At 36.4% G+C, this 27,676-nt stretch overlaps 1 protein-coding gene across 4 annotated transcripts in view; it reads left to right on the top strand.

The window, feature by feature from the left end:
- Window positions 1–218: 218 nt before the first annotated feature.
- The window catches only part of LOC551086 (zinc finger protein chinmo), a 61,187-nt gene continuing 33,729 nt past the window's right edge, over window positions 219–27,676 (top strand). The window contains exons 1-2 of one of the 4 annotated variants that reach the window (XM_623485.6): window positions 219–581; window positions 15,117–15,344. In XM_623485.6, the coding sequence (XP_623488.3) occupies window positions 15,224–15,344 (121 nt within the window). In that variant the 5' untranslated portion in view covers window positions 219–581; window positions 15,117–15,223. Of the gene's footprint in view, window positions 582–5,480; window positions 5,581–14,033; window positions 14,786–15,116; window positions 15,345–15,978; window positions 16,397–27,676 lie in introns of those variants that run through there. The other 3 variants (XM_006557498.3, XM_006557500.3, XM_006557502.3) reach the window with 3 other exon arrangements.

The raw sequence follows: 27,676 nt of genomic DNA, 5'->3' as shown, positions 1-27,676 counted from the left end.
GTACATTTTTCAATAATTCGTTCTACTATAATTATAAAACAATCATTTACAAATAGAAAGCGTATTTAAATTCTACAATAAAAAAGATATTTCTTATTACAAAGATCTTAAAAATCAAATAAATTTTCCCGCTTCCGCGAGACGGCGCCACTGATTCCGGACCAAATTTTCATTTTCAATGCGTGATAAGGACGTCTATGTGACCGACAATCTGGCTGCCGATTCTCTGTTTTCAGTTGCCTTCGCTGCTGGCAGCGTACGGACGAAAGAGTTAAGAGTTTTTCGCGAAAATCGGTTCTTTTACATACATTGTCATCTTCTCGCCGCTTTTGTATATGATGATCCAAAAGTCCCTAATCCTACAACAAGTGATTTCGGTGACCTACTATTTAAAATAAGAATGGAAATGTTTCGTTAAAAATGAATTTTTTTCTCGCATGGTACCGGCATTTAATGATATGTCGCGAAAGGGTTAGAATAATTTTTAACATCTCGAATTAAAAGAAAATTTGGGAAGTTAAGAAAAGGAAGAATACGAAAAGCAGAAAGGCGGGAAACGGATGCGTGGAAAACCGATTTTCGTAAGTTTTTATCTAATACATATATTCAATACCTCATAATTTGTATATAAATCTTATTTTTTTTTCTATATTATTATTTTAATACATGTTTGTTATTGTTAGTTTTTATATCATGATATATCATAAAAGTTTAAAGTGATTATAAAAAAGAATATGAATAAAGAAAAACATGTAATTTAAATTTTTACAATAAAACTAATTTTTCGATTTTCGTGCATTTATTTATAATATTTTAACACAAAAATTTATGTTATTTATTTTTATAAAATATCTATATTTTTATAATTCTTTTTAACGTTACATGGGAATATGATATAATTATTACATATCGTAATATTAAAATTTGTAAATTAACAATATTTTAAAAAATTATATTATAACTATCACACAAATATATTTAAAATTTAAGTGACATTATAACAAAATAATGAGATTTTCCTTGAATATTTTGCAACGTATTCGATAACCAATCGTTGCTTGAATGGATTTCAATATACAATTTCTCATCGCACAAATTGACCCTTACGACAACCTAGAACAATTGTTTTCGTAACCTTAACGGTGACATATGTTTGTGTTTCTGCATGTTTGGTTCCACTGAGTACGATGACTCTTGTACATTCGAATCATACTTTGCATCCTGCTAACGGTTCGAATAGGAATCTCATAGTTTTTGCGACACCATTTCTGTGTCTTTCGATTCATGTAAACAAATATGAGATCGAAACGTTATTATTCCAAGACTGCTTCTGCATATTAAAATTGATTTGCTATCTTATCATGTATTTATTTATTTTGCGTAACTGTTTTTTATTAATATAAATAATTAGTACACATAATACATATAACAATTGATTTAACTTGATCAATAATTTAGATATTATTTACAATTAGTAAAAAATAATACATTTACATTTACTCATACAAGTATATTTACAGAGAAATTATTTTAAATATATGTCATTAAATTAAATCTTAATTTTTCTTTGCTTAAATATATAATTTTTCAATCTCAAATTATTTCCTATAGAAATATTTCCACTTTCGATCTTTTTTCGATCATATGAATTTCATTTCGAATCAGACCAACAATTATCGATATTTTACATACATAAGATTCACTTGTCTCTCTTCCTACGCACATTAAAGTACTTATTTCTTCATGCTCAATGTCTTCGAAAGAGGCGTATTTTTCGTTGCCTCGGTTAATTACCCATCTCGATGACATAGGACAACCTGGTTCAACCAACACAAAGGCAATAAAGTTGTTCTTGCTCGCCAGTTCCGTGCACTTTGTTATTCCAACCTCGAGAAGCGGTGTCTCTCCGTGTCGATCTGGTTTATTGTTTGCAAAGCCGATGCTTACCCTCCAAGATTTTGAATACGCAACATCGTGAAGCATAGTTGCAAGTGCAAAGCCGCGTTTGAGCATTTAGGACATGACGTCCCTCACCCCTCCTTTTTTCTTTCCTTCTATCCTGTATAAACCTCTATATAAACTGCCGGTGTGCGTTGTTCTGGCATTCTAATTCTTTATGCAGCCGGCCAAGGAAATTCATAGTAGGAATGCACGGAAGGGAGGTTGCAAAATCCAGTTCCCCCCTCTTTTTTTTTTCCCTTTTTCTTTCCTTTTTCTTTTCCTTTCCTTCCTTCTTCAAGCTAAGTACGGGAGAAAAGGGGAGGGGAAGGAAAGAATGAAGGAGAGAGAGAGGCCCTGTTTTGTGCCCTGCATTCAACTATCGGGACGCGGTTCGTGCGTGTGTGTATGCACACGTAAGTACGCCACGCAGCAAGCCACGTGTCCATGTACTGGCGGCCGGGGAAAACGCGCGAGTGCGTGCGTGCGTGCGCGCTTCCGAAAGTGAGTGGGACACGCGGGCCTTCACGCTGAAGGAGAATCAATAGATGTGCGTTGCATCTTGCCCCTCTTCCTCCCTTTTTCGGCTGCCCCGCGCACACCCTTCTCTCTAAACCACTGACGACTCGACCTTCGCACGAAAGCGCCCGCTCCTGGACGTACAGCTTCTGTTTTCCTGTACCTCCTTTATGTTATTTCCTCTTAAGGAATGCAATTTTCTCTTTCTTTTTTTTTTTTTATGTTTAACGATTATTCGATTAATTCGTATTAATTAGCATTTTTAAATTAGTGTTATATCTAAAAATAATATAATGTTGTATCATTAATTTTTACCTTGATAAATCTTTTTTGTAATTGTATAAATTTTCAAAATTTATTTTCGCATGAAAGAATATCTTGAAATTATGTTTTTACTTAATCATATGGAATAATTTTGATTTTAAAAGTAAACAAATGAGCTATTCAATTCAGTTGGACAATTTCCACGATTTCCATCAATATCGTCGATCGATTTTACACATTTCACTTGCCCTTCTCGTGTCTTATATACCACCCTTCTGTCATACGACATAGATCTTATCGAGTTGAAAATATACACGTAAATACAAAAGTGGATAAACGGCAATCGCCGTGTACTTTGTCGGTTACATCGATTAAAAATATACGAATACCTGTTCGCAGGACAGTCATTTCGTACGAATTATTTAATTTTATTTTTCTAATTCATTTTTCTATATATATATATATAGAAGATATGTTATTTATTTAATACAATCATTACATATTCGATTATTTTGAATTTATGTATCTAATTATTTTTCCCAATTAACCTTTAAAGGTTATCTTAAGATCTTGAAATTTCCAAGCAAATATTTTCGATGACAGTTTTTAAGGATTATAAAAAAAACGTTAAAAACTGATTGAAATTAAAAATTTTAAATTATTGGAATTATAAAGTACGAAATGAGATGTTTGAAACGTAATGCAAAAAAGGAATCGATCGATCCTTCTCTCCACTCTTGTTTTCCCAATGCAATTGAATGCATCGCAGAACGCATAATAACGCACGTGTAACAACGTATCCCGCGTATTTATTGATCTATCTCCTCGCGTTTATCCGTGTACCGCAGCCTTCAAGTTCGGAGGGTTGCACAGGGTGCAACCTTTAACACACACACACACATATATATATATATACACGGAAGGCCAGCAACAGGGTTACTACGCCAACCTCACAACGGTTGGCGCGAATCTCCTAGACGAAACTAGTTTACGAACTAGCTTCGCCCATAATCGACACGGCTCCTTTAAACTCTCCAAAAACTCTTTAAAGAAAAAAGAAAAATTGGAATTTCGACGGAATCCAACGCCTTAAAAAGTTAAAGGTTGCAATCCCGAGAGAAGGATGGACAAAAGGATGGATTGGAACGGAGGAGATCGAAGCGAAGGGCCGTGAAAAAAGCGGTGAAAGCGAGCGCGTGTAATCGTAATACGCGCGCCAAGCGTATTTGAGAGGCGAAGAAAGCTCGGGGGAAGGGAGGAGGGTGAATGGGTTAGGTAGAGGGGGAGGTAGAGAGCGGAGAAGTGGTGAGTAGAGGGCACAGGTGAAAGTGAGGCGAAGGTGGTCGAGTTAGAGCGGTGTTTGGGAGGGTGAAAGGAGGTTAATGATTAGTTCTTCCGAGGTCGGGGGCTGTTGCCGGGTGCAGGTTGCCCGGCTCCCTTCAGACCGCCCCCCCACCGCCCCCGAGGACACCACCCCTCCTCTCCCTCCCTGGCTCCCTCCCGCTTTTTCGCCCTTCAACTTTCTCCTCCAACCTCCCAAAATTTCAGATCCTACCACCGACGCAGCTCCACGCATATCGAGGGAGGGTGTGAGAGCTTGCAAGGTTGTTCTCCCCTCCAACCAACTGCTCTTCAGGAACGTAGGTAGACAGGGCGCGGGGAATTTCGGCTTCGAAAAATTTTCTCCTCGGACAGGTGCTCCTCCTCCTCCTCCTCGTCGTCCGTTCTTGGATGAAAAATATATAACGGAGGAGAGAGGGGATCCCGGTATGCGAAACATTACCTTAATTATCGAACGATTCCAGCTATGCGAGTTTTGCGCGCGTGTGTGGAGGAGGAGCGGAATAGGGGATGCGTTTCGTTGAATTTTTATTTTTTCGGGAATGAATCGATTGGGTTGTATTTTTTAGATTGGAAAATTAAATCGTTAAAATTGTACTTTGTAATTTCAACGATTAATTATCTTTTGATTTTGTAATAATTTCAGAGAAGAGTATGACGAAACATTTAATTTCCTTTTTTCTTTTTTTATTTTGAGCAGAATGTTCCTTCTGTCATCTTCCGTTAATTCGACTAACTTACGCATCTCTTCATATTTGAAAATACTTTCCCTCTCGAAGGGAACCGTTGATCGAGATCCATACTCTCGAAAAACGTACACAGCTTACGAATTAATCAAACGATAAATCTATTGCAACGATGTGCAATATTTCGTCGATTCGACGCGTCGCCATTTCGTTCCAATCCTCTTTTCCGTACGCCATACGAATTATCTTATCGATTCGGGAGAAAGAGCTCGCCTTTGACCACGGCCGGTATTCGCCATTCGTAACGAGTTCGCCTGACCACGTTCGACTTACTCTTGCTCTTGCGTAGGAAAGAGGAAAAGAGGGAAGGAAAAGTTGAACACGCTCGCCCTTTGCAACGTCAGCCCTGGCCGCCCTCGTAACGGGCCGAGGATTTTCCAGCGAAAGTGATGGCTGCGGCTGGCCGGTTGCTGCTTGCGTAGGAAAACTGACTCCGGGGGTGGTTGTGCGTCGTTGGAGGCGGTTGTTCCTCCACCTTGAACCGCTCGAGGTGGCCGGGCGGGGGCGGGCTCGAGGGGAGCGCGCGGCGGAGGGGGACGAGGGGGGGGAATCGGTAACCTTGCAACCCTCTTGCGTACGCGCGGAGGAAGGGGAAGTGACAGGAATCCCGGGAGGAGCGGTGGGTTATGGGTTGAAGGCAGTCGAGGGTGCAGCCGCACGGGGCGGCAGTGACGGGCGTGACGTAGTCGGAGGAGGATGTACGCCCCTGTCGGCGAGGGCCACGGCAACCAACAACCATCCCTGGTCAATTCATGGTGGCTTCATCCGCCAGGTACTGCTCAACCCTTGTGTTCATCTCTCTTCGCGTTGTTTCCCGCGTTTTTCTCCTTTTTTCTCTCTCTCTCTCTCTTTCTCTTTTTCAAAATTGCGAAAATTTCGACATCTTCTTGGATAAGAGAATCTTCTTACGGGACAGATGTATCTCTCATCGATGATCGAATGTATTGTACGCGTATAGGACGAAAATGTTGGAACGGTATGAGAATTGTAAATGTGTTAGATTGTTAAAATTAAATTGTTGTTAAATTGGCTTCGATAATGACATCTGCGAAATGGTGTTCCATACTGGATGGAGCAATTTTTGAATAATATTCTTCTATTTTATTCATCTTCTCATTTTATGATTAATGAGATTAATTTGATGGTATTTAAGATGAATCTTGTAATGAATTATTTTCGAATTTTTGTAATTTAAATTAATTATTATAATTCTGTAATGAACGTTCGAGTATTTTCGAATGTATACGCGTACTTTGTTTGGATTTTCATGGATTAGAATCGTATATACTCGGTGTAGTTGGTGGTGATCTACAAAAATTGAGTTGATTATAATACTTGATGGTTTGTGTGAGTGATACGTGGATACTTGTGTAACGTTTTATTATTGTTGCAAAAATGTTTTGTTTAATCAAACCTGTTGAAACGTTAGAAAAGAATTACTATATAATCTTTACATCTTCATCTTTAAACTCAATTTTACAAAAATAAAAATGATCATTCTTACTTTTCTAAGAGACTTTGTAAGAGTTACTAATCCACTGAAAATCAGTCAAAATTTCGAGCAAAGTCGTTTAAAACATTTGGCGCCATAATTACCCGCGTTTTCGTATTCGACGTTTCGAACGATAAATTCTTCGATTGTTTTATCATTAAATTTTATTCGTATTCCGTAATTTCTTTTCCACGAGAGAATGAGATTTAATACTCCCACACATCGTTTTAATTTTCGACGTTGCACGCCCTTTGTATCCAAATTATTTCCACCGTCAATTTCTCCGTTTTTCCCGCTTCGCTAGGAGCAAAGGTTCTCCACTCCGTGCATCCTCGTTAACCGTTCATTTCGGTAAACGAATAGTCTCACGCCGTGTCACCGTTATGTACATTTACGGTTACTCGTCTCCTCTGTATATAATCTTATGCGGCGCATGCACGTGCTACGTGCACCTTTCCCGCATGCATGTGCAGTACGAGTAACGGTGCCTGGTGAAAAATCACGTTCAAAATGAAAAGGCGCGCACATTCTAGTTACTCCATCTGTGTTTACGATTATTATTGCGATACTCGCTCGAGAACTCGACCTAACTATTGTTGTGTATACTTCCTCTTTCACCTTGAAAGGCTATCCTTGTCAATGACTTTCATCCTAGACACGCGTATTGCCGCGCATTTATTTTACAGGAAAGAGGAGAAACTGGTGCTTCGTTTCACTCGCTTTCTTCTAATTTTTTTGTAGAATATATATAAATAATGACGGGTGTTTTTCTTTTGTATAAAACTATTGTTATCAGAAATGTTTGTTCATTTTTTAATTAGGATTAAATACATAAATGATGTTGTAAATTATATAATATTAAACGTTATGACAAATTTTATTTATTTTGCTAAAATTGCTACATATTTATTGAAAAATATATTACATATATAATTTTTACTTTGTTTCATTCTTTGTCGAATAAAGATTTCGTAAAAATATTTTCATTTATTTATTTTTTTTTCACTTGATTGCATTTTAATAAAATAATTTGGAAAATTATTACGATACTTTTATAATCAGTTTGTTACTTAATTTAAAAAAGTTTGTTGAAAAAGTATATAAAATCAAATTAATTAATCATTCTCTCTTCTATATTTAATTATTTCGATACATGCATAAACATCTGTATTTAGAAATTCAAGAAAAATTAAGAGAACTGACGAAAATACAAAAGTTAGGTTAGGTCAAAATTACAATACTATCAAATTGTTAAAAAAAAAAAAATAAAGAATCATCATAAATTAAACATTTATCATAGATTCCTATATCGATGATGCGTTGAAAATAATTTTTTGATTATCATAATCGGTATATGAGAAATTATTTTATTATTACAAATTCGAAGATAAATCGAAGGAAGATATAGCAGACATAGTAAATTGTGTTTAAAACGTAAGGTCAACACGGGGAAGACATCAAACAGTGGTACAACTCGTCGTCTAAGAGAACGAAATCCTACAGCTGAGGGCTGTTTGCTCCTTGTTCCCCCCCCACTCTTCGAATCCCCGGGTGAAAATTCTCGGGTTTGTGGATCGCACGAATCTCGTCGTGGCGCATTCTCGCTTCCACGCTCGATTTCGCCTTACGTTTTCCCGCGTCCTCGTGGCACCGATTCTCGCGCTTCACGCCTTCGTGAACCGGCAAATAGTCGTAAAATACGCGCATCGACAGGCAGATCGGCACGTGTCAACAACTTGTGCACGTGCAACCCTTCAACCTTGTTCAATTTGCTCGAATGTACTCGCGACGTGAACGATACTTTTAAAACGTTTCTAATGTAATAATCCAATCCCAAGTTTTCTAATCTATTAATTTTTTTTTCTTTTTAAGAAAATTTTAAGAAGAACAAATTATATGGATTATATGGATTGACACATATTTTTTATTTATCGATATTTTAAGATAAATATGTTTATTTTTATAAAGTTTGGAAATAGCATCCACTGTTAAATCCCGAACCATCGAGAAACTTATCTCAATCACGATGGCAGTAAAATTCGTGCATCGATTTAATAAAAATCGTCAGAGTTTGTTTTCATTAAAGAAAAACACCTGCTGCATTAATGAAATTTCTCCCTTTCGTTTGTCCAACCTTAACCCAACAATCCCCGATATACTCGAATATTAATATTAACAAGAAAAATTCCTCCCGTTGAAACGATCATCCATCTTATTGAATACAATATCTCGAAGATATTACCACTTCAATTATCGATCGAATCGATACGCAAAGATTATTATTTGCCCAGACATCTTCCTTCCTTCCCGCGGTATTACGGGTTTACGTTTGCATTCTCAGCCCGAAAATTTTCATCAGACCGAACCCTTTTCTCTGCATTCCCCCCACCCCTCCCGGCAATTATTACCGGGATTCAGGATTCGCGCAAATCTCTCGTCCTTTCTCTCTTCTCCTTCTCGGTTTCTCTTTCATTCAGGGGCGGAAGTTTCGAGGGGGGAGGAGGGAATCGGTTGGATAAAGGGGGGAAAACAGTGCTGCGGTAGGCATCGTTTCGCCGCTGCAGTATTGACTACACACTTCAGGGCCAGCTCTTTTCGTGGAATGTATTTTCTACGACGTTATCTACAGCCCTTCGTGCTGCTTCTCCCGCGCCGCGTTTCCGCAACCGTTTCAAGCCTCTCGATGAGGAGGGGAATGTGGAGGAGGGGGGGATGTCTAATTGCATTTTTGACTCTGTTGATTCTGTGTGTGATTTGTTGTTGTGGAACAAACACATTTTTTTTTTCAAAAAATAAATACGTATCTTTAATACGTGTGGATGTAGTTATTTTTTGAATTTATTAAACAGATTTTCTTTTTTTTAAAGATACGTGTCTTTGTGAGCGTGATTGATGTATACGTGTGTAAAATAATTTGCATTTAAAATGAATACACATGTGTATTCGACCTTACTGATTGTTATCATCGAAACGCCCATAAGTATTTGTAACGTTGAATATGATGTTCACAATATCGAATAGAATGGAAAGAAAGAATAATATATCAATGTGTCAAGTAGATTTATGCATTGGAATTATTTAAAATAGGACGAAATTATGTAATAATTTATATTAATCATTGTTTTCTTCATCCATAAACATCCATCACGAAACACTTGCTAATTTTAAATAATATGATGGTTATCGAGATAGGTTTTACAATCAGATTTTTTTAAAAGAATAATAAATAATACTGATTGCATTGAATCGAGATTTCTTTCACCGAATTCGGACAAATTATTCCCAAGATATATTCACATCAAATATTCCTTGGGTGGTCGTGCATTCTTTTTCCAGACTCTAATCTCGAGTAATTATTCGTCAGCGTATCAACTAAATATACCCATTCATTCGACAATCATTCTCAATAAAATGTTCGTACCAAATTCTCAGAATCGTTAATTTGAAAGTTACACCCTTTTCGAAACAACAGATATCTGTCGATGCACCAATGTCGTGGATCCAATTCGTGTAAATATATTATAATAAATATATTAAAAGTGACAATGTCGTTTACGTCACAACAGGATGTTTTCTTAAATTACTTCCGTTCAATAGTATCTTTCTTCTTCGAGGCGTATTCGTATTTCAAAGAAAATGGACATCCTCGTCCGCAGTAACTCACGCCTTTGAACGAGTCGTGCCGTTGGTTTAATAGAATGGGTTATCAAAGCAGTGCCACGCTCTCATACCTATTGAACACAACCGGGAGCAGCGGGGTCCTTAATTGAATCGGCGAAATAATTCAGTTACTAGCTACACAGCGTAATGCACTAATGCAGTTTTCTGTCTGAGAGAAAAAAAACGGTAATTCGGTTCGCAGAACGCCTGAAGAACCGCCATCATCCCATTGTTGTTTCACGCGAATGTTTTTGCTCTTGAAAATGCGATTTTCGAAAGCATCTTTCTCTTTCGTTAATCAAACTTACTTACAACATTTTTCAAAATTCAAAGTTTAATATACATATATGACGACGATTTGACATCTATAAATAATGTTATATTAAAACTTATTAATTTGCATTATTATTAATGATATAAGAACGTATTTTATTAATGTCGATAAAGAGGGTATTCAATAACCTGTCAGAATCGCGAGATCAAAGCCGTAAAACAGTCGTACAACTTCTCGAACGAAACGTCAATTCTGGAGAAATGTTATGCCATTACAATGGAGCACATTTTTCCGAGCTTATTATATGCGAAAGAATCGTCAACTATTTCTTTCTTTTCCCATGTTTCGAGACATTTCTTTTAAAATATTTTCTATAGGTCGATTGCCAAAATAGAGGAAAAAATTTGTACATAGCGCATCGATGTTTTCTCCTTAGAACCGGTGACATAATACGTGTCGCCATAAGAGTCCAGTGAATTATTCGCCTAGTATATACATACATATATATATATATATATATATATATATATATATATATATATATATATATGTATAAATGTATATACACGAACGTATGTACATATATACACAATGTGGCGTGAAATCAGCGGCCGCGGAACTCGCGCCGTGATAGTGCGCGTGCGCGGCGCAGGCTGCGTGCGCGCTGCAGCGCGTACTCATCCCCGCCACTCCGTGTGCACACGCCCGTGTTGCAGCGCGCCGGGCAGGCGTGTGCGTGCGCGTATTGCGTGTGTGCGTGGCCAGGGGCGCGCGTGCGGCCCCTCAGCGACCTTGAGCCTCCTCGATCCTCCCGCGAGCCCCTCCCCGCTTCTCTGCTCTCCTCTCGTCCCATGCGCAATATCTCCCTCCCCTATCACCGCTGCCGCAATTGCTCTCTCTCTGTCTTTCTCTGCCGCGCTCTTTCCCTCCCCCTCCCTTTCGCTTTCCTTTGCTCCAAGCGCCACGCAGTCAGCGATGGACTCGAGACGCGTTCGGAATTGATTGACCGTGAATGTTGAATTTTTGGGTTACGTCGGAGAGAGAGTTAGGTATGTATGTTATAGGAGCAGGGAGGGCTTCGTGAGATTTCGATCGAAATACCGATTTACTTTTTACGCGTAAAAAAAGAATATTGCAATTTTGATGTAATAAGCTTTTATGTCGATATTCAAAACGTTGATTTCAATAAGAATTATCGGATAATGAATACGATTTACTCAAATCTATACTGTCAAAACCAATGTGTTTATTTCGTTATTATTCAAGTTTTTAAGAAAATTTTTGTATTTCGAACATTCGAGTAATGAAATTATTTGTAAATTCGTAGGAAAAACCATCGCTAAGCGTCATGCAACGATACTCGAACGACTAAATTTCCATCTATCCTCTCTCTCTCGTCCTTTCCCTATTCGTTTTCATACCCCTCCCTTTCATTACTCTTTGCTGTTACGTCCCTCTCTCTCAGCTCTCTCTCTCTCTCTCTCTCTCGTTTCCCCACAACTCCTACGCTCTTTCCCCTTTACTCTTCTATCCCCTCACGAAGCTCGTCTCTTGCACGCACGCACGCAATACCGTAGCAGGGAGTGCACACTAAATTTTGGCGGACCAGGAACGTACTCAACAATGTTCTACGATGGTGTCATCTCTGAACGTGGAATTCGTAAATTTTCCTTGGATCGCGTGATAAGTGGTTTTAGATTAGAATCTTTGGTATATTTTATAACCATTTCGTTGTTTCTTTGGATGGAAGTTAATAACGTACGATTTATTTTCACGCGAGAATTAACACGTTAATTGTATCTTATATTTAAAATCTCGAACAGATGCGAGATTTCTTATGAACGTGTTGCTTACGAATGTTCGGTTCTACGCTCGTCTGAGCAATACGGGGTACGTTCTACTTAAAACGTTCCTTCATAATATAGATATGAGTTTTAATAAATCTAATCTATATTGTTTTGTTCATATTTTTGATTAAAGTATAAAAATATTCTTTCGTTTTATATTTGATATTTTATAAAAAATCCTATATTGATAAAAAAGAACTTGAAATCTATTTTTAATAAATATTTGAGATACATATATTTACATGGAAATAAATTTTATGTATTTTACTAATCACGTATTTTGATATTAAAATTAAGAAATTTTTAGAAATATATTCTGACTTTTATTGTCTTATTCTAATAATTTAAAAATAAAATAGAATATTGTGAATTATTTGCATAATATTTTCATAACCAATTATATACACTATTTTTCGCCATATCAAGAGATAAAGAGTAAAATAAAAAAATATCATCAAATAAGGAACGAACATGATTTGTAATGTTCGCACAACTAACCAGAAAGGGTTAGTTATTGTCAATATGGAGAGTGACGCGAGTCATTTCGTTCCGATTCACTCAACCGCTCGTAAATTCTCTCCATGACCTCACTCGAACACGCGCCTATATATTTCAAGCAACAAAGACACAACATATTACAGGGCGTAACTGCAATTTTTATAACCGTGAATATTTTCTACATTCCTTTGACGCTTCTCTTTCATGATTCTTTCTTAAGGTCGAAATCAGTCGCGTTACATAAGGCGTGGCACACGTGTGTGTTCAAGAACGTCGTTTACTTGTCATCGAACTCTTTATGTAGTCTTTCTTATGTTTGTCTTTCAAGTTTCGGCATAACCTAAGACAAATATTCCTTAATACTTTGAGTCTCAGCATTCTTTATATTAAGTTTTTCATAATTTTCTCGAATGACTTTCTCTGATAATCCGCTTAAAGGAGTTTGAAGTGAAAAGTCTATGCGATTAAGATAGAAAAGCTTAATGAAGATTAAATTCGTTATGATTCATTTTCGAAAACAATTCAAAATTTGCTGTGTAACACGATAGTTTCATAGCTTCTAGTGCTTTTTATATAAATTTTTTTATATTTTATTGAAGTTGGAAATTTGTCCAATTTAAAAATTTAACAGTTCTAATTATTTGATTCGTGACAAATGTAAACTATTTCATATAAACATTTGAAATTTGAAAATTTAACTACATAACAATAATACATATAGAAAATGAAAAAGTTAAATTATACAATTTCATATATTATTTGTATACAAAGTATTAGAAAACTTTTGTTTTAGATTTTTTTTAAATACATTTTACAACTGTTTAAACCAATACAAATCACATTGATATCCAAAAAGTTCGAATCGATCCAAAGTAAAAATTGAAATACTCAACGATGCATTCTCGATCAGTTCTGCATAATCCACGGCCGATTAAACTTTCCGATTGGCAGTGACGTAATCGTGTGGTAACGAAGCCGAGGCGTGCAACCGTGATCCCTTCCACGCCTCGAATCGTTTTTGCCAAGTGGCGCCACGTTTTCGCGTTTCGGCCCTGACACGTGTTAGATTAGAGAGTGGCGGGGATGCGCGATACCTTAGAAGCGTTAGAGAAGGGGATGGTGTGTATCGCGGGAAGGAACGACAAGGAGACAAAACGACGAGAAGAGGAGACGAAGCTAGACGAAAAGGACAAAGACAAAGAGCGGGAAGAGAAGGAGCCGCGCCGAGAATAGAAGGAGATAGTAGAACTAGTAGCGACATAGAAGAGGGGGTACAGAGAGCGCTACGCGAACTAAACTTCTAGCCTTAAGCAATCTCGCCCCACCTCGTAAAAGTCAAGTCTTGCTACTCCCCTCTCCCCCACCCGGTTCTTCCTTCGCCACCAGCGGTTCCCCTCCTCCCACCTACGCGACCTTCCCTCTTCTTCCACCGTACTACCGCCACCCGGTCCCCCGAAAGTACACCGAACTCACACTATTTCGTCTAACCGCATTTGCATCGGCACCGATGACCCATATTCACGTTCTTCCTCCACGCAGCGATACCCGCCATCGATTCCTCTTCTCTCTTCTGTCACCACTGCTCCTTTCTCTCCTCGTATATAGACGGCGATCAACCGATCATTCTTTCGCGCGCGTACACCATATATCCTCGTCGCCTCTGTCGTTCGCTGTGAGCAGAACGAGGAGAGAAGCGCGCAAGAGCGACAGGGACAAAGATACGCGGTCGTGAAAGAGGGAGAAAGAGGGCGGACAGAGCGTGTTTAGCGCGATGCAAGTCGGTGACTCGATTTCGGCCGGGTAAGACTCTATTCCTCAGTGTGTGTACGCGGCCAGTGTTCAGATACCGGTAGAACGTACCACGCGTCTTCGATCCGTTCCTCTTCTATTCCCATTCGTTCCTCGTACGGTTATTCGTGGCTCGAACACCAACGGGCGACGTCAGTGCGATCGAGGACCACTCTCGCGGAGGATCATGTGCCGCGTGGACACGTGTACGCGGTGAGACCGGCGCGGAGATTATAGTACTCTGTTTATTGTGAATTCGAACGATAAGAAAGAATCAAACAAATCGTGCATCCTGTGTGACGACTCAAGTGTGATCCGAAACGTGTACAATTTTTGTTTTGTCACGGATGGTGCGCGATTATCACCGATGTATCACCGGTGTTGATTCGAACGGATGGTAATACGGTTTTAAGCATTGGTAGGTTTTGCTCGAGTTTTTTTTATCGCTCGTATCACGGAAATCCGGTTCCATTGTGATTCGGAGACAAGATTTATTCGATATATCGATATTCTCATTGATTGATTGGGTTAATAATAAATTAACGGCACGATTTTTTTTTAATAAATATTGTATATATTGTGACACTTAATATATTTCGATGATTTTTACTTACGAATAATTTGTGAACACGTATATTCGATAAAATTTTTTCTAGTCGATATACGGTTACACTTTAAAATTTAAAATTTTATTTGTTCGAATTTTCGAAGGATAGTTTTGTAAAGAAACATTGCTTTCTGTACCACAGCTGAAAGAACTGTTGGGCACGAGCGCGATCAAGAAGGAAAATACCTACTTGAAGGTGGCAGAGACAGGGGTGGCGAAGGTCACGGGGTCGAGCCTAGGGGTGGCATCATGGACTCTCACCAGCAACAGTTTTGTCTCAAGTGGAATAGTTTCGGTAGCAATTTAGCGACAGCATTCTCAAATTTGTTCAAAAGCGAGAGTCTTACCGATGTCACCCTATTCTGCGAGGGTAAGTTTCTTACAATCATACAATATCATACGCGAACAAATTTCTTAATAATTCTTTCCAACGGAAAAAATAACGAATAATCGCTTAATCCGATTTCCATCGAGCCACTCGATATCGATATCGTACGATTGCAGTGACAACACGATATTTCGAGTAACCTCGTTCCCTTCGCTTATCAGTTTAATAAAAAAAAGATACCAAAATTTTCGTATCGCTACGGAAAAACAATATCTCACGTGTGGAAAGCTCGTGCGCCTCCATGTCTGATCAAAGCGGCGCCATCACTCCTTGACGCGCGAACATTCTCTCACCTGTCTACCTCGTGCATACACATATGCAGCCGGCTGCACGATTCGCGAGCCGGTGCACGTGTGCGACTGCAGCCCAAGTGCACCGGGCGTCGATCGCCCCGCCCCTACCCCTGTTTCGACCAATCGCGCGGCGCCAGTCGTACCACTCGCGCAGAGTCAGTCGGCATGCATGCGAATCTCCGCCGTCCTTGCACATCGTTCTATACACGCGCGTGCCTCTGTGTGCGTGCATAACACAGACACGTGCAGCGTGTTACCAGTGTGCGCAATTCCCCCCATGAGACGAATGCAACATTCTTACGGATTCGTCCGTGCAAAAGCGTGCAGTTCGCAGCGAGCCGCGGTGCAACGCGCTCGTTGCATTGCGTCGTTCCTCGACGCGCGTCGTGCGTTCGATCGATCGCGCTCTTCGCGAAGAGTTTGAGTAACGAAAAAAAGAAAAAGAAAGAAGAAGGAGGAGGAGGAGGAGGTGTTTTATGTTTGCTCCAAAGATAAAAAAGTGTTATGATTGCGTTAAAATTTTTGTTATCGTATTGCGTTTATTGCAGCCATAATTGTGCGATACGAAAATAAGTATATATAAGCGAATAACAGTGATTACGTAATAGTGCTTGTAGACATTGTTCCAATGTTTTCACCTCGATTTCAATTCGTTGTTTATACACACGTGTGAATGTTGTTACATCGTGATCGACGATTCCTTAATCAGTAACTTCATTTCATTAATGCAGAAGAAGAAAGGTAGGAATATGGATCCCTTTAAAATCTCAAAAAGTTGTTTGGTTATTTATATGAAAGATCGTATTAGAAATTATATTGCAGCTCGAATTTTATATACAAAGAATATCTTTGACTGAAGACTTATCATTCACACGATAAGTTTCACGAACTTTAAATTAAACATTTCGATCGATTAATGCAATTCAAAATTGTATAATTCCGCGAATAACGAATGAGATTTTTGTTCGAACGAATCTTCGATCTCTCGTTCGATTTAAAAAAAAAAAGACACCGTGTATATCAAAAACTTGTGTATACGACGATTTTCTTATTACGTGATCTTCGCTTCGTTACGTGATATTCAATACATATACTTTCACATTCTCTCGCAAGGAACAAACGATTGACTCGTCGCGTGCAACGACTTACACGCGAAGGCTTTACAAACGATTTCGGTAAAATTTCGTATGACATATCAGCAACGGCGATAACGGTTGATTATTGTGTACAAGATAGATATTAGTCGCTTTATCGCGCTTTATTGGATAAACAAGAATGTGCAACTTTCGAGGCACGAGTTTCTCTTATCTTCTCGTACAAGAGCGAGCAAGGAATCGAATTAAATATTTCGACGCTGCATTCAATCATGAATTTGATATATGCAACACAATGATATATCGGAGAAAGTCGTGTATCGAAGATCGTAGAACCGCATGCTTAATTAATCGGCCCACCACGCGCTGTTTTCTTCCTCTTCATGATCGAACAGAGACTAACTGTGCTCGGTCTTCTTTCGCTTGGATAACGTAATCGATGAAAGTTGATACCACGATTGAACAATCGAAGATCGTGTGCGTGTGTATATATATAAAATTAAAATTTACAAGGCAATAATTTGTCGATCCACGCAGATTTTAATTAAAAGCTTTCTCTTTTTTGTAACGCTTATATTATATACTTTGGTAAACATCTTTCCTCTAATAATATAAATATCCGTTAATAATATTCGAGATAAATTTCTATCTAAAATTAACAAATTAAAATAAGGTTTCCGTTCATCGATGATTCGCGATAAGAGTTTTTCTATATCCCTTCTTCTCCTCTCTTTCTAACGCTTTCTCCACACGCGCGCGTCCCGATTTCACCGCGTTACAGTTCTCCCTTTGGAAAAGAAAAGTTTCCTTTCCAGCCTCCTCCTCATAGAACGAGGACCTGTGTTGTTTTGGGCGAAAGAAAGTCGACGAAAAGCCCAAACCACTCTCTCCAGTTGGATAAAGAGAGAGAGAGAGAGGGTAACTCGATGCCTTGTCGCCCGGAGTGTGGTCCTCTGTTCTCTGGGAGAGGGTGAGAACGTAAAAGGGGGTCGGGTGGGAAGGGTTCAAGGACGAGGAAGTTTGGCAGAGGAAAGGGGGAGGAAACAACGCACTCAGTATGCTCCTCCAAAGAGGAGGAGATCGTGCGGTTGGGCAACGCGTGTATAGATGTACGTGTATATGTATGTGGTGCACGGATATATGTAATCGCTGGGAAGGTCCAAAGGAAGCCGAAAGTAGGTCTGGGTTACAGTTAGATCTAACAGTCTTCTTCACGGTCTTCTTCGTACATACACGATGCACACTGGCACGAATCGTTATATCGGCACGTGGTGTGCTTGTGGATGGGTATTGGCACGCAACGAACGATTGCGTGTGCGTGCGACGAGGTTGCGCAGGAACCCGAGATGTTATAGATTTATAATTATTTGTGTCGATCGTTTTCTCCTCTGGATATTTAGAAAACAATTATTATAAAATATTTATTATCTTTCGAGTTGAATTTATATATTATATTATTGCTTCCCTACATATATATTTAAAATTTATTCGCGAAAAATTAAATATCTAAGAGGAATAAAATGGAGCGCATATAATAACGCGCTCGTTTATATTGGTATACTGATTCAGTGTTGGGAGTTGCATAACGTATCGAGGCGAAAAGATAAGATTCGTGTACATAAATCTTTCGCCATAAGAAATGTGTCAAGCACGAAGTGGGAACACGTGTATCTGCGATACGAAAATATTCGAGAGAGAGAGAGAGGGGAGTGGGGGGAAGAAGAATTACGTACAAATCGGAATTTACAAGTGTTATCACAGATCCAGAAAGTGTGTGCTGCTCGTGAGCTGCACGTATGCGCGCCCCTCTGAATGTGTGCGAGGCGTGAAATTAAACGAAGTGTGCAAGCGACACGTGGAACGTTAGAAAACCGTATTCGTATACCGTTTGATCGTGCTCGAGCGGTGTCCTTAGATGCGAAAGCCGGCCTCTTATGCGGCGATCGCGACCGAAAATTCATTTGAATATGACCTAAATAATTGCATCCATTTGCATACCACGCGTTCTAAGAATACGAATGTTGTGATATTTTTCATCCTTCGAATTTTTCTTCTTCCCTTCTTTCAAGATCATACGGTGGAGAGATATTTAATAATCGATTGAAATGGGATCGAATATTATACTTTTTTCTTCGTTTATTATTTATTGCGCGTTTTGAACCGTATAATGTAAGGTCACAATTTTAGAATTTTATAAAAATATTTCAAACTTTAAATACTTTGTATAAAAAAAAAGTATAAAATATAATTTAATAATCAAAAACTTTTTCCGTATTTAAAAAAGTCTAAAATTTAACGATCGTTCGAAATAATTATTCGCGATAATTCTAGGGAAAGAAATATGTTCGTCGCGTGTATCGTTTATTACGCGATACAAAATTTTATTTTTAGAAGATATTATACTTTGCTCGTAAAGAACGCGATTTGATCAAATCCATGGGCGATACGAGCTGTACAGGCGATTATCTATTATCTTGATCAATCGTTGTTATTGGGTCACTGTGTTCAATGCAACGCGATAACGCGCACTAGTGACACCATACGTATCTAGATGAACCAAACGGGCACGAGCAGGAAATTAGGCCGTGCCGCTAGTTCGTGTTGCAACTAGGAGCGGTTATACGTGGCTGCATGTGCACAAATCGTGAGAAACACTATTGAAATATTGCCTTTCATTTATTTGATTTTACGTTTAAATTTATTAATACATTTAAAAAATATATGGCTCATATGAAACACGATAGTTTACGATCAAGTTTTATTATTTATTCTCGGTAGATTTTATTGTTATCGACAGAGTCGTATTCATGACTTGTACATGGTAACTATTGTTACCGATAATTTATAGGGATATTTGCTTCGAATAAATATTCTTTTAATTTGGTATAAGTTCTAATTTGCAGAATTTCCAATCTAATTATAATTTTTATTTTGAATATATAGATTAAGTAAATAATATCTATATATCTATATATGCGTTTTAGTAAGAAAATTAATTAAAAGATGGTATCTCGATTTAGAAATTTTTAAACAATTTTTGATGATTATTCACGATATTGATATTAAAATAAGATGATCGTCGACGATTTAGGTTATCCATCGTTCATTGATCGCGAATCGAACGACACACTCGCGAGCACAAATAACACGAAAACGTATGTTATCTAGCCGATAAGACTATTCGTGAACGCAGGTACACTTCCGCCATTTGAATCTCGAACGGCGATTCAAAAATATAGAGAATTCTCGGGCAGAACGTAACACGTTGTCGCTATTTTTATTCGCGAACATAAAGCGGTCTGTGTCCGGATTTCAGATTTCCGAATCCCCTTTGAAAAAGCTGAGGATCATGTAAATAAAACAGCTTGTAATTTTTCACTAAAAATTATTCAAGAATAAGAATATAAAAAAAATGTATTGTTTCATTTTTTGTATAGTTTTTATTATTATTTATTTAGTTTTTTGTATTTCAAAAATGAATAATAATTGCTCTGAATAATTAATTCGAGTTATAAAGAGGGGGGGGAAAAAAGGGATTGGAATTTGATGATTAGATCGAACGATCATAAATCATGGAATAAATACGATTTCAGAAGCTCGAATACGCGGCCGATATAAAGGGGACAACCGAGAAATGGGGAGTGAATGTACTTGACTCGTAAACTCGTGAACTCGGTGAAGCGAAGTATATACTTCTTAGAGTCAAGGTTAGCTCTGATGCAACAGGATGCCGGCCATTGACATCATATTCCGTCTCTCACCAATTCGTATTCGTACACGCGCTAGTAATTCGCAAACTTTCGTAATCTCTCTCTCTCTCTCGTTTTTCGCTCATCCTTATTTTTTTATCTTATCAAATTTTGATCAAATAATTTTTCTACATTACAATATATTAAAAACTATTACTTCGATGAATTTTTTAATTCTATTTTAATATTCGAAATGAATGGTATTTCTATAAATAATAGATAAAGATAGAATTACTAATATTAATTATTATTTAATTCTATTAAACTTCATCCCTTAAGAAATTTAAATTAATTTCTATTAGTAGTAAATATTTTGATATTTTTAACACGTTAAATTCATTTTTAAATTTTTTTATTATAAACAAGTGCTTCTAGAAAAACTAATCTTCGTTTTTGTTGTCGACAAAAATATGTTATTTTAAATTGTACATTTCATCAAAACAACAATAAGAAATTTTTCAATGTTGTTACGTGTTTTTAAAAATGTTTCTGATCTAAGGAATATTTGTTTCGCATTTTAAATTCGTATTTGTTGTTAGAAAAATATAAAATATCAATAAAATACGTAATTTTTTCTTTGTTATTAAATACACACGGTATAATACTGCTCTAAATATAAAACTCGTAAGATAAATACAATTGCTCGATTCAAAATTAAATAGTTTACGTGAATAAACTTTATTCAAAATTTTTCGACATGTCACGCCAATCATTTACATATCTATTAGATTACGTATGTTTAGACACATGTATTTACGTCCCGAGTAATTTTAATGTTAAATAACAAACGCCACGTATCTCTCATTTATTCCAAAATACATTACATTCCTCTCCACCCATTTGAATAACCCGTACGTCTAATCGTTTAATTCAGAGAGCAAGATATCAACAACTCGCTTAACCGACAAGACGGCGTACCAGTTCGATGAAAGACGACCATAATTCAATCTCCATACGCCAACAGATCGTTCATCGCCGGTTGAAATATTTTGGCGTTGCTTTCACAACGCGTCGCGTTCCTCTCGTTCTCCGCGTGCAATCACGGTGATCGATCGAGCGCTGTGCTCAATCGGTAAAAGGCTATGGTACAATCAACAATATTTGCCAATCCGGTTACGAGAACCTTCTTTTGCTGTTAGAAACCATAAGCACGAACGATACTGATTCTACTTTCGAGTGTGGATAAAAAGTACCGTAATCGTACAATTACACCATGAAACCAGTATTTCTTTCTCGAGTGATGCTGATTCGAAAATCAGTTTGTAGTCAGAAAAAAAAAAATGTGAACTTATTTCTTAGTTAGTGTTGACCGAAATGCAAAATAACATGGTCTGCACGATCCCCTTTGACCTTGCTTGGTTCTACGGAGAAAAACAAGATTGATAGTTCTGTTTACTATGTTACGGTCGATACACGCGCGCACCGTAAACTTAGAAATGTATTTTGTTTGGAATTTGTATGCACGTTAGAATTTGTACTTGAAATTATCACCTTGGATGTATATATAGTTAAGGTAGGTACTTATTTGTTTGTTTCCAAAAGAATTGAACGATTTTATTATTATTGAGGATATTGGAAGATTTACATTTAAAATTTTTATTCGATGTTTCTTCTCTTTCTTAATAAATTTTCTCTCCCTCGTTAATAAAAATAATTAATCGAATAATAAAATACTAAAAAGATATCGAAACGTAAAAATATTCTTCTTGCTTAAACGGCTAATTTTTTTTCTGACTTTTGAAAAGAAAATATATGTTTGTGAAACGCGTGGAACTATGGGTGATTTCAAGGCTCGGCGTTTTGTTAGTATTACAAGGCAAACGCAGAGTTGCGAAATTTCACGTTGTTGATAGCATTGCTGCTGTTATCAGATTACTAGGGTATTAAATACCATGTGGCCGCGAACGTAGATCGATGCGTTCGCTTTTTAAATTTGCGTGCGAAATAAAAAAAAGAAATCGTACATCAATATTGTGCACGATGTTACATCGTAAAATATTAGTTAAATGCAGGTGCCCACGTACTGATAATTCCTTCTCGAATCGAGAGTTAATCATCGGGAGACTAAGTAGGTCAATGACATAATTACACAACCCGTTGGCTTAACAGACTCGTGCGTGCATTTATGGTCTTTGTTGAAACAGACACAACGCGTATAAATATAACTGCGATATCTTTTCTCTTGCCGAATATACATAGGAATTTTTCATTTTTTTTTTGCATAAAATCGAATACATATCTTTGATTTTTCTTTAAATAATTAAAAGAATTTTCTATTTCGATTATTTTTAAATATGTTGTTAAAAATCAAAACAAATTAATATTTGCAAAAAAATACATAGAATTTTGTTAAACGCAACTAATATAAGGGATTGATTAAAATGTAATCAAAAGAGTATTTTTTTATAATAGAAATATCTTTATTAATAATCCATACCAAGCTTGTGTATTTCAAAAGTCATTGGCAAAAATCATCACAGTTGTTAACATTCATCTTTATATTAAAAATAATGATATTAATTTACTCGTTATATATTTTGAAAGTCAGTCGCAAATGTGATGTGTTTATACAGGGAATTAATTATATTCGTGAAACATCTTTGGTAAGTCGATTCTAGAAGCCAAAACAAACGCAAAAATTGCTATAAAAAAATGTTAAACTTATATTTATCATATATTTATATTTGATTGAAATTTGCTTCGTTTAACGCAAATTTAAATTGTTTATAATTGTAATAAGTAAATCTCATATATCGTATTTATATATATTTTTGTTTTGATCTCTAAAATTATTTCTTCAGAATATCTCAATAATATATTGACACGTTATAGACGCATATTTATAAGTGAAATTTTATGCAATAATATCTTTTTTTGGAAATATTTCGAAAAGATTATTCCACTTTCTAAATAATTATTTTCGTTTATTATATTTTTGATGATTTAAATTTAAAGTTGTTTTAAAATTAATTTGTTTTACCAATTATTTTAGAGATTTTTTTATTAAAATTTGAAAAATAGTTATAATAGAAAATTGAAGAAAAGTAATGGAATTGTTAAACTGCATTTTTTTTTAAGGTAACGTGATTTATTCGTATTATGAAAATGAAAAATAGCTAGAAATTACAATATATTGCTTATTCGATTGATTGAAATCGATTTAAAAACTTAAATAAGTCTATTCTATTCATCTCGATATTCATTTGAATATAATAAAAACTCATGAATCTATATCACTTTGTTTTGAAACCGTTTCTCATTTAAATATCACAAGCATATATATATGAACTCGTATTGAATATTTTCATCCGATGACAAAAATCACTTGTTCTATGTTTTATGCAAAACAATACTCAGAAATCATGTATATAGAAACGTTAGGATTAATTAATAACAAGTATAAACGATAAAAACTCTCCGCCTAGAATGTTATTTACATCACGAACATTTTATATATTAAACGTTCTAATCGTTGCAAACGATCCACGTGCGATTGCACGGCACACGTGGTCATCGATGCCGATTTTTCGACCGCGCGACTAAGTTTCAAAGCTCACGGCCACCCCCACCACCACCACCACTCGTCGATTTTCGCGCGCCCGAATTCTCCCGAACGAGTGTTTGGCTCCCTCCCTCTCCCCTCTCCTCCTTGCCCTCGCGAATCGTCCCGATCGTGCAGCCCGGCGCGAGTATATATAACTAGGCGAAGGAAAAACATGTGCGAGCGCTGCGACCTTGGTCCCACGCGGCCATTGGCCAGGACCAAAGGAAGCCGACCGCCGTGATTGGTCGGTTTGCTCTGAACGAACCGCTGCCTAGGCATCGTGCATGTGATCGCACACGCACGCACATTACCACGGAATCTGGCGGCAAAATTCAGCTACAGAGGGAGAACTAGCTCGCGCACTCTGCATTGACGACCTTGTCGGGCCATTGACCGTTGTGCTCGTCCCTTAGATCTGTCTTCCTTTGTCGCCACGGCCTATCGTATTCCCAACGAATCAACCTTCTTATCTTTCCGCGCATTTCAAAAGAGGAGCACTTCGTTATGCTTTAGTAATTTTTCTATATTACGCTTGATGGTACGAAAAAATGATTGCTCGTTCTTTTTCGAAGCGGATAAAGAATTACAATAAAACTCCATTTTTAATGGAGTGATAAAATTGTCGATTAATTATACAACTTTCTTTTCGAAAAATTATTAGAATAGATTTCGATTTTGCAAAAAATAAATCAAAGATTCGATAATTTTTTTTTTTAAGTAATTTATGCCGTTTCCGGGTTCTCCGTATAGCTATACGTGCACGGAGTAATAGAATTACTTAGTGAAGGAAACGATGGCCATGGTAGGAAACTGAAAACCCTAGCCCATAAAACTGCTTAGCGGCTGGCCTTGAAGCATGAATAGATTGCCCGTGAAGAGTGCATTGCTCCGTTGCGTAACTGAGCGCGTGTTATTTGCAAGTTTCTTCTCGACGTTGGAGGTTATAGATGTATAGTGAATTAATTTCTCGTTCTTAAGCTAATAGGCTTCGTTTAACAGATTCTTCCACTGATTGTTTGCCTATTGAGAAGTGTCATGTTTCGTTCGCTCGATTCGAATATTCGTGTATCCATTTCTCATGTCATGATGTAAACAAAATTTAAAAAAAAAAAATATCATCATCGCGAAAATAAAATTCGATTTATTTTTAACGATCTTCTTCTTAATTACAGCGAAAAATTACCATTTGTACAATCTCTGAAAATTAATTTTTATAAATTTTTATCCCAGGGATCTCGATATGAAAAACCTCGAAAAAGAGATAGAATCTCTTAGTAAAATTCATTATCGATGCGGTGTAATGTATTATATATCTGATATGCGTTTAAAAGCTGAGATTAAAAATTTTTTTTTAGGAAACGATAATGTTGCGCTCGCGATAGCGTTAAAATGGCGCATAAACAATGCGTATTTATTCGATTAAAAATTACTCGAACGATAAATTGAAATAATTTTAAAAATATTCTTTACAACATATTATTATTCGTTTCAACACAAAAACGTGTAGCTTTTGAAAAATAAGATAAATATACGCGTGTAAAAATTAATATATATACATTTTGAATTGAAATTTTGATTATGCAGAATTTTTAAAAAAGATAGTGTGATGCTTCATCGAGCCCCGAAGTTATTCATTCCATGGCGTGTGAGTCACCATGATGGTTACCAGAAGCGGACCTCTTGGACGAGAATATTCTTTTGTGCACTATTCATCCAACTTGGATTACGAAAGAAAGTAAAAGCGTAAACAATTTAACATAAATTTTTCCCCGTTGAATCGTCCTCTTAAAATTTTAAATCTTTTACCCATATATTATACTACTATAAATAATAACAACAATTTAAATAAAAAAAAAATCTCCAATCTCCTAATAAAAAAAAAAACTCACTGAATATAGCATTGATTTTTTTGCAAAATTACCAAAGAGGTGAAGGGGGGAAAGGAATCCACTTTTTTCAACGCTTGAAAACGTTGCCGTTAGATCTAGAAAAGAAGTTGTGGAGTGTTTTCAGAGAGATTCCAAGCTGAAACACATCCGTGTCTTATTTTTGCTGCGCCGATCCACACAAAGGATACGGGAATGCCAGGCACATGTTTCCGGGTCCTGGTTATGAGCCGTTGGCATAAGCCACGAACACGCTACGCGAAACGCCCACACACGTACACGCGATCCGGTCGTTGGCCCCTGCACATATACATCCAGGATGTATATTTGGCTTGGATACCTGTAACGATACACAGCTAGCTATATTTGGTAGGTTGCAAATATTCCAGCCCTTGCGTTTTCTACTCATCGCGAATTTATCCTCTTCTTTTTTTTCTATGCTCGACGATACGTATTTGTCGAGTAGAAAAATTTTTATATTATTTTTTTTTTTTTTCGAAAACGATTCCTTTCGAAAGATCAAATTGCTTTTATCGTAGGATGAAAATGAACCGTTGTCGAGGAAATTTAAATATAAAAAAATGAATAAAATATCGAATTACTTCAATTATTTTAAAAATGGTAAACAATTATTCTCTTCTATACTCGATTTTTTTAACGACGATACGTATTTGTTGAGTAGAAAAATTTTTATATTATTTTTTTTTTTTTCGAAAACGATTCCTTCGAAAGATCAAATTGCTTTTATCGTAGGATGAAAATGAACCGTTGTCGAGGAAATTTAAATATAAAAAAATGAATAAAATATCGAATTACTTCAATTATTTTAAAAATGGTAAACAATTATTCTCTTCTATACTCGATTTTTTTAACGACGATACGTATTTGTTGAGTAGAAAAATTTTTATATTATTTTTTTTTTTTTCGAAAACGATTCCTTCGAAAGATCAAATTGCTTTTATCGTAGGATGAAAATGAAACCGTTGTCGAGGAAATTTAAATATAAAAAAATGAATAAAATATCGAATTACTTCAATTATTTTAAAAATGGTAAACAATTATTCTCTTCTCTTTTTCTATACTCGATTTTTTTAACGACGATATGTATTTGTCGAGTAGAAAAATTTTTATATTATTATTTTTTTTTTTTCGAAAACGATTCCTTCGAAAGATCAAATTGCTTTTATCGTAGGACGAAAACGAAACCGTTGTCGTTTTATCGAGGAAATTTAAATATAAAAAAATGAATAAAATATCGAATTACTTCAATTATTTTAAAAATGGTAAACAATTATTTTCTTCTATACTCGATTTTTTTAACGACGATATGTATTTGTTGAGTAGAAAAATTTTTTATTTTATATTTTTTATTTTATTTTTTATTTTATTTTTATATTATTTTTTTTTTACGATTTTTTCGAAAGATCAAATTGCTTTTATCGTAGGACGAAAACGAAATCATTATTATTTTGCCGAGGAAATTTAAATATAAAAAAATGAATAAAATATCGAATTATTTTAAAAAATAGTAAACAATTATTCTCTTCTTTTTTTCTATATTCGATTTTTTTAACGACGATACGTATTTATCGAGTAGAAAAATTTTTATATTATTTTTTCTTTTCGAAAACGATTCCTTCGAAAGATCAAATTGCTTTTATCCTAAGATGAAAACGAAACCGTTGTCGTTTTGTCGAGGAAATTTAAATATAAAAAATTGAATAAAATATCGAATATTACTTCAATTA

Source organism: Apis mellifera, linkage group LG6 (genome assembly GCF_003254395.2).
Source record: "Apis mellifera strain DH4 linkage group LG6, Amel_HAv3.1, whole genome shotgun sequence".
Taxonomy (NCBI): Eukaryota; Metazoa; Arthropoda; class Insecta; order Hymenoptera; family Apidae; genus Apis; species Apis mellifera.
This window is presented reverse-complemented; position numbering and strand designations above follow the sequence as displayed.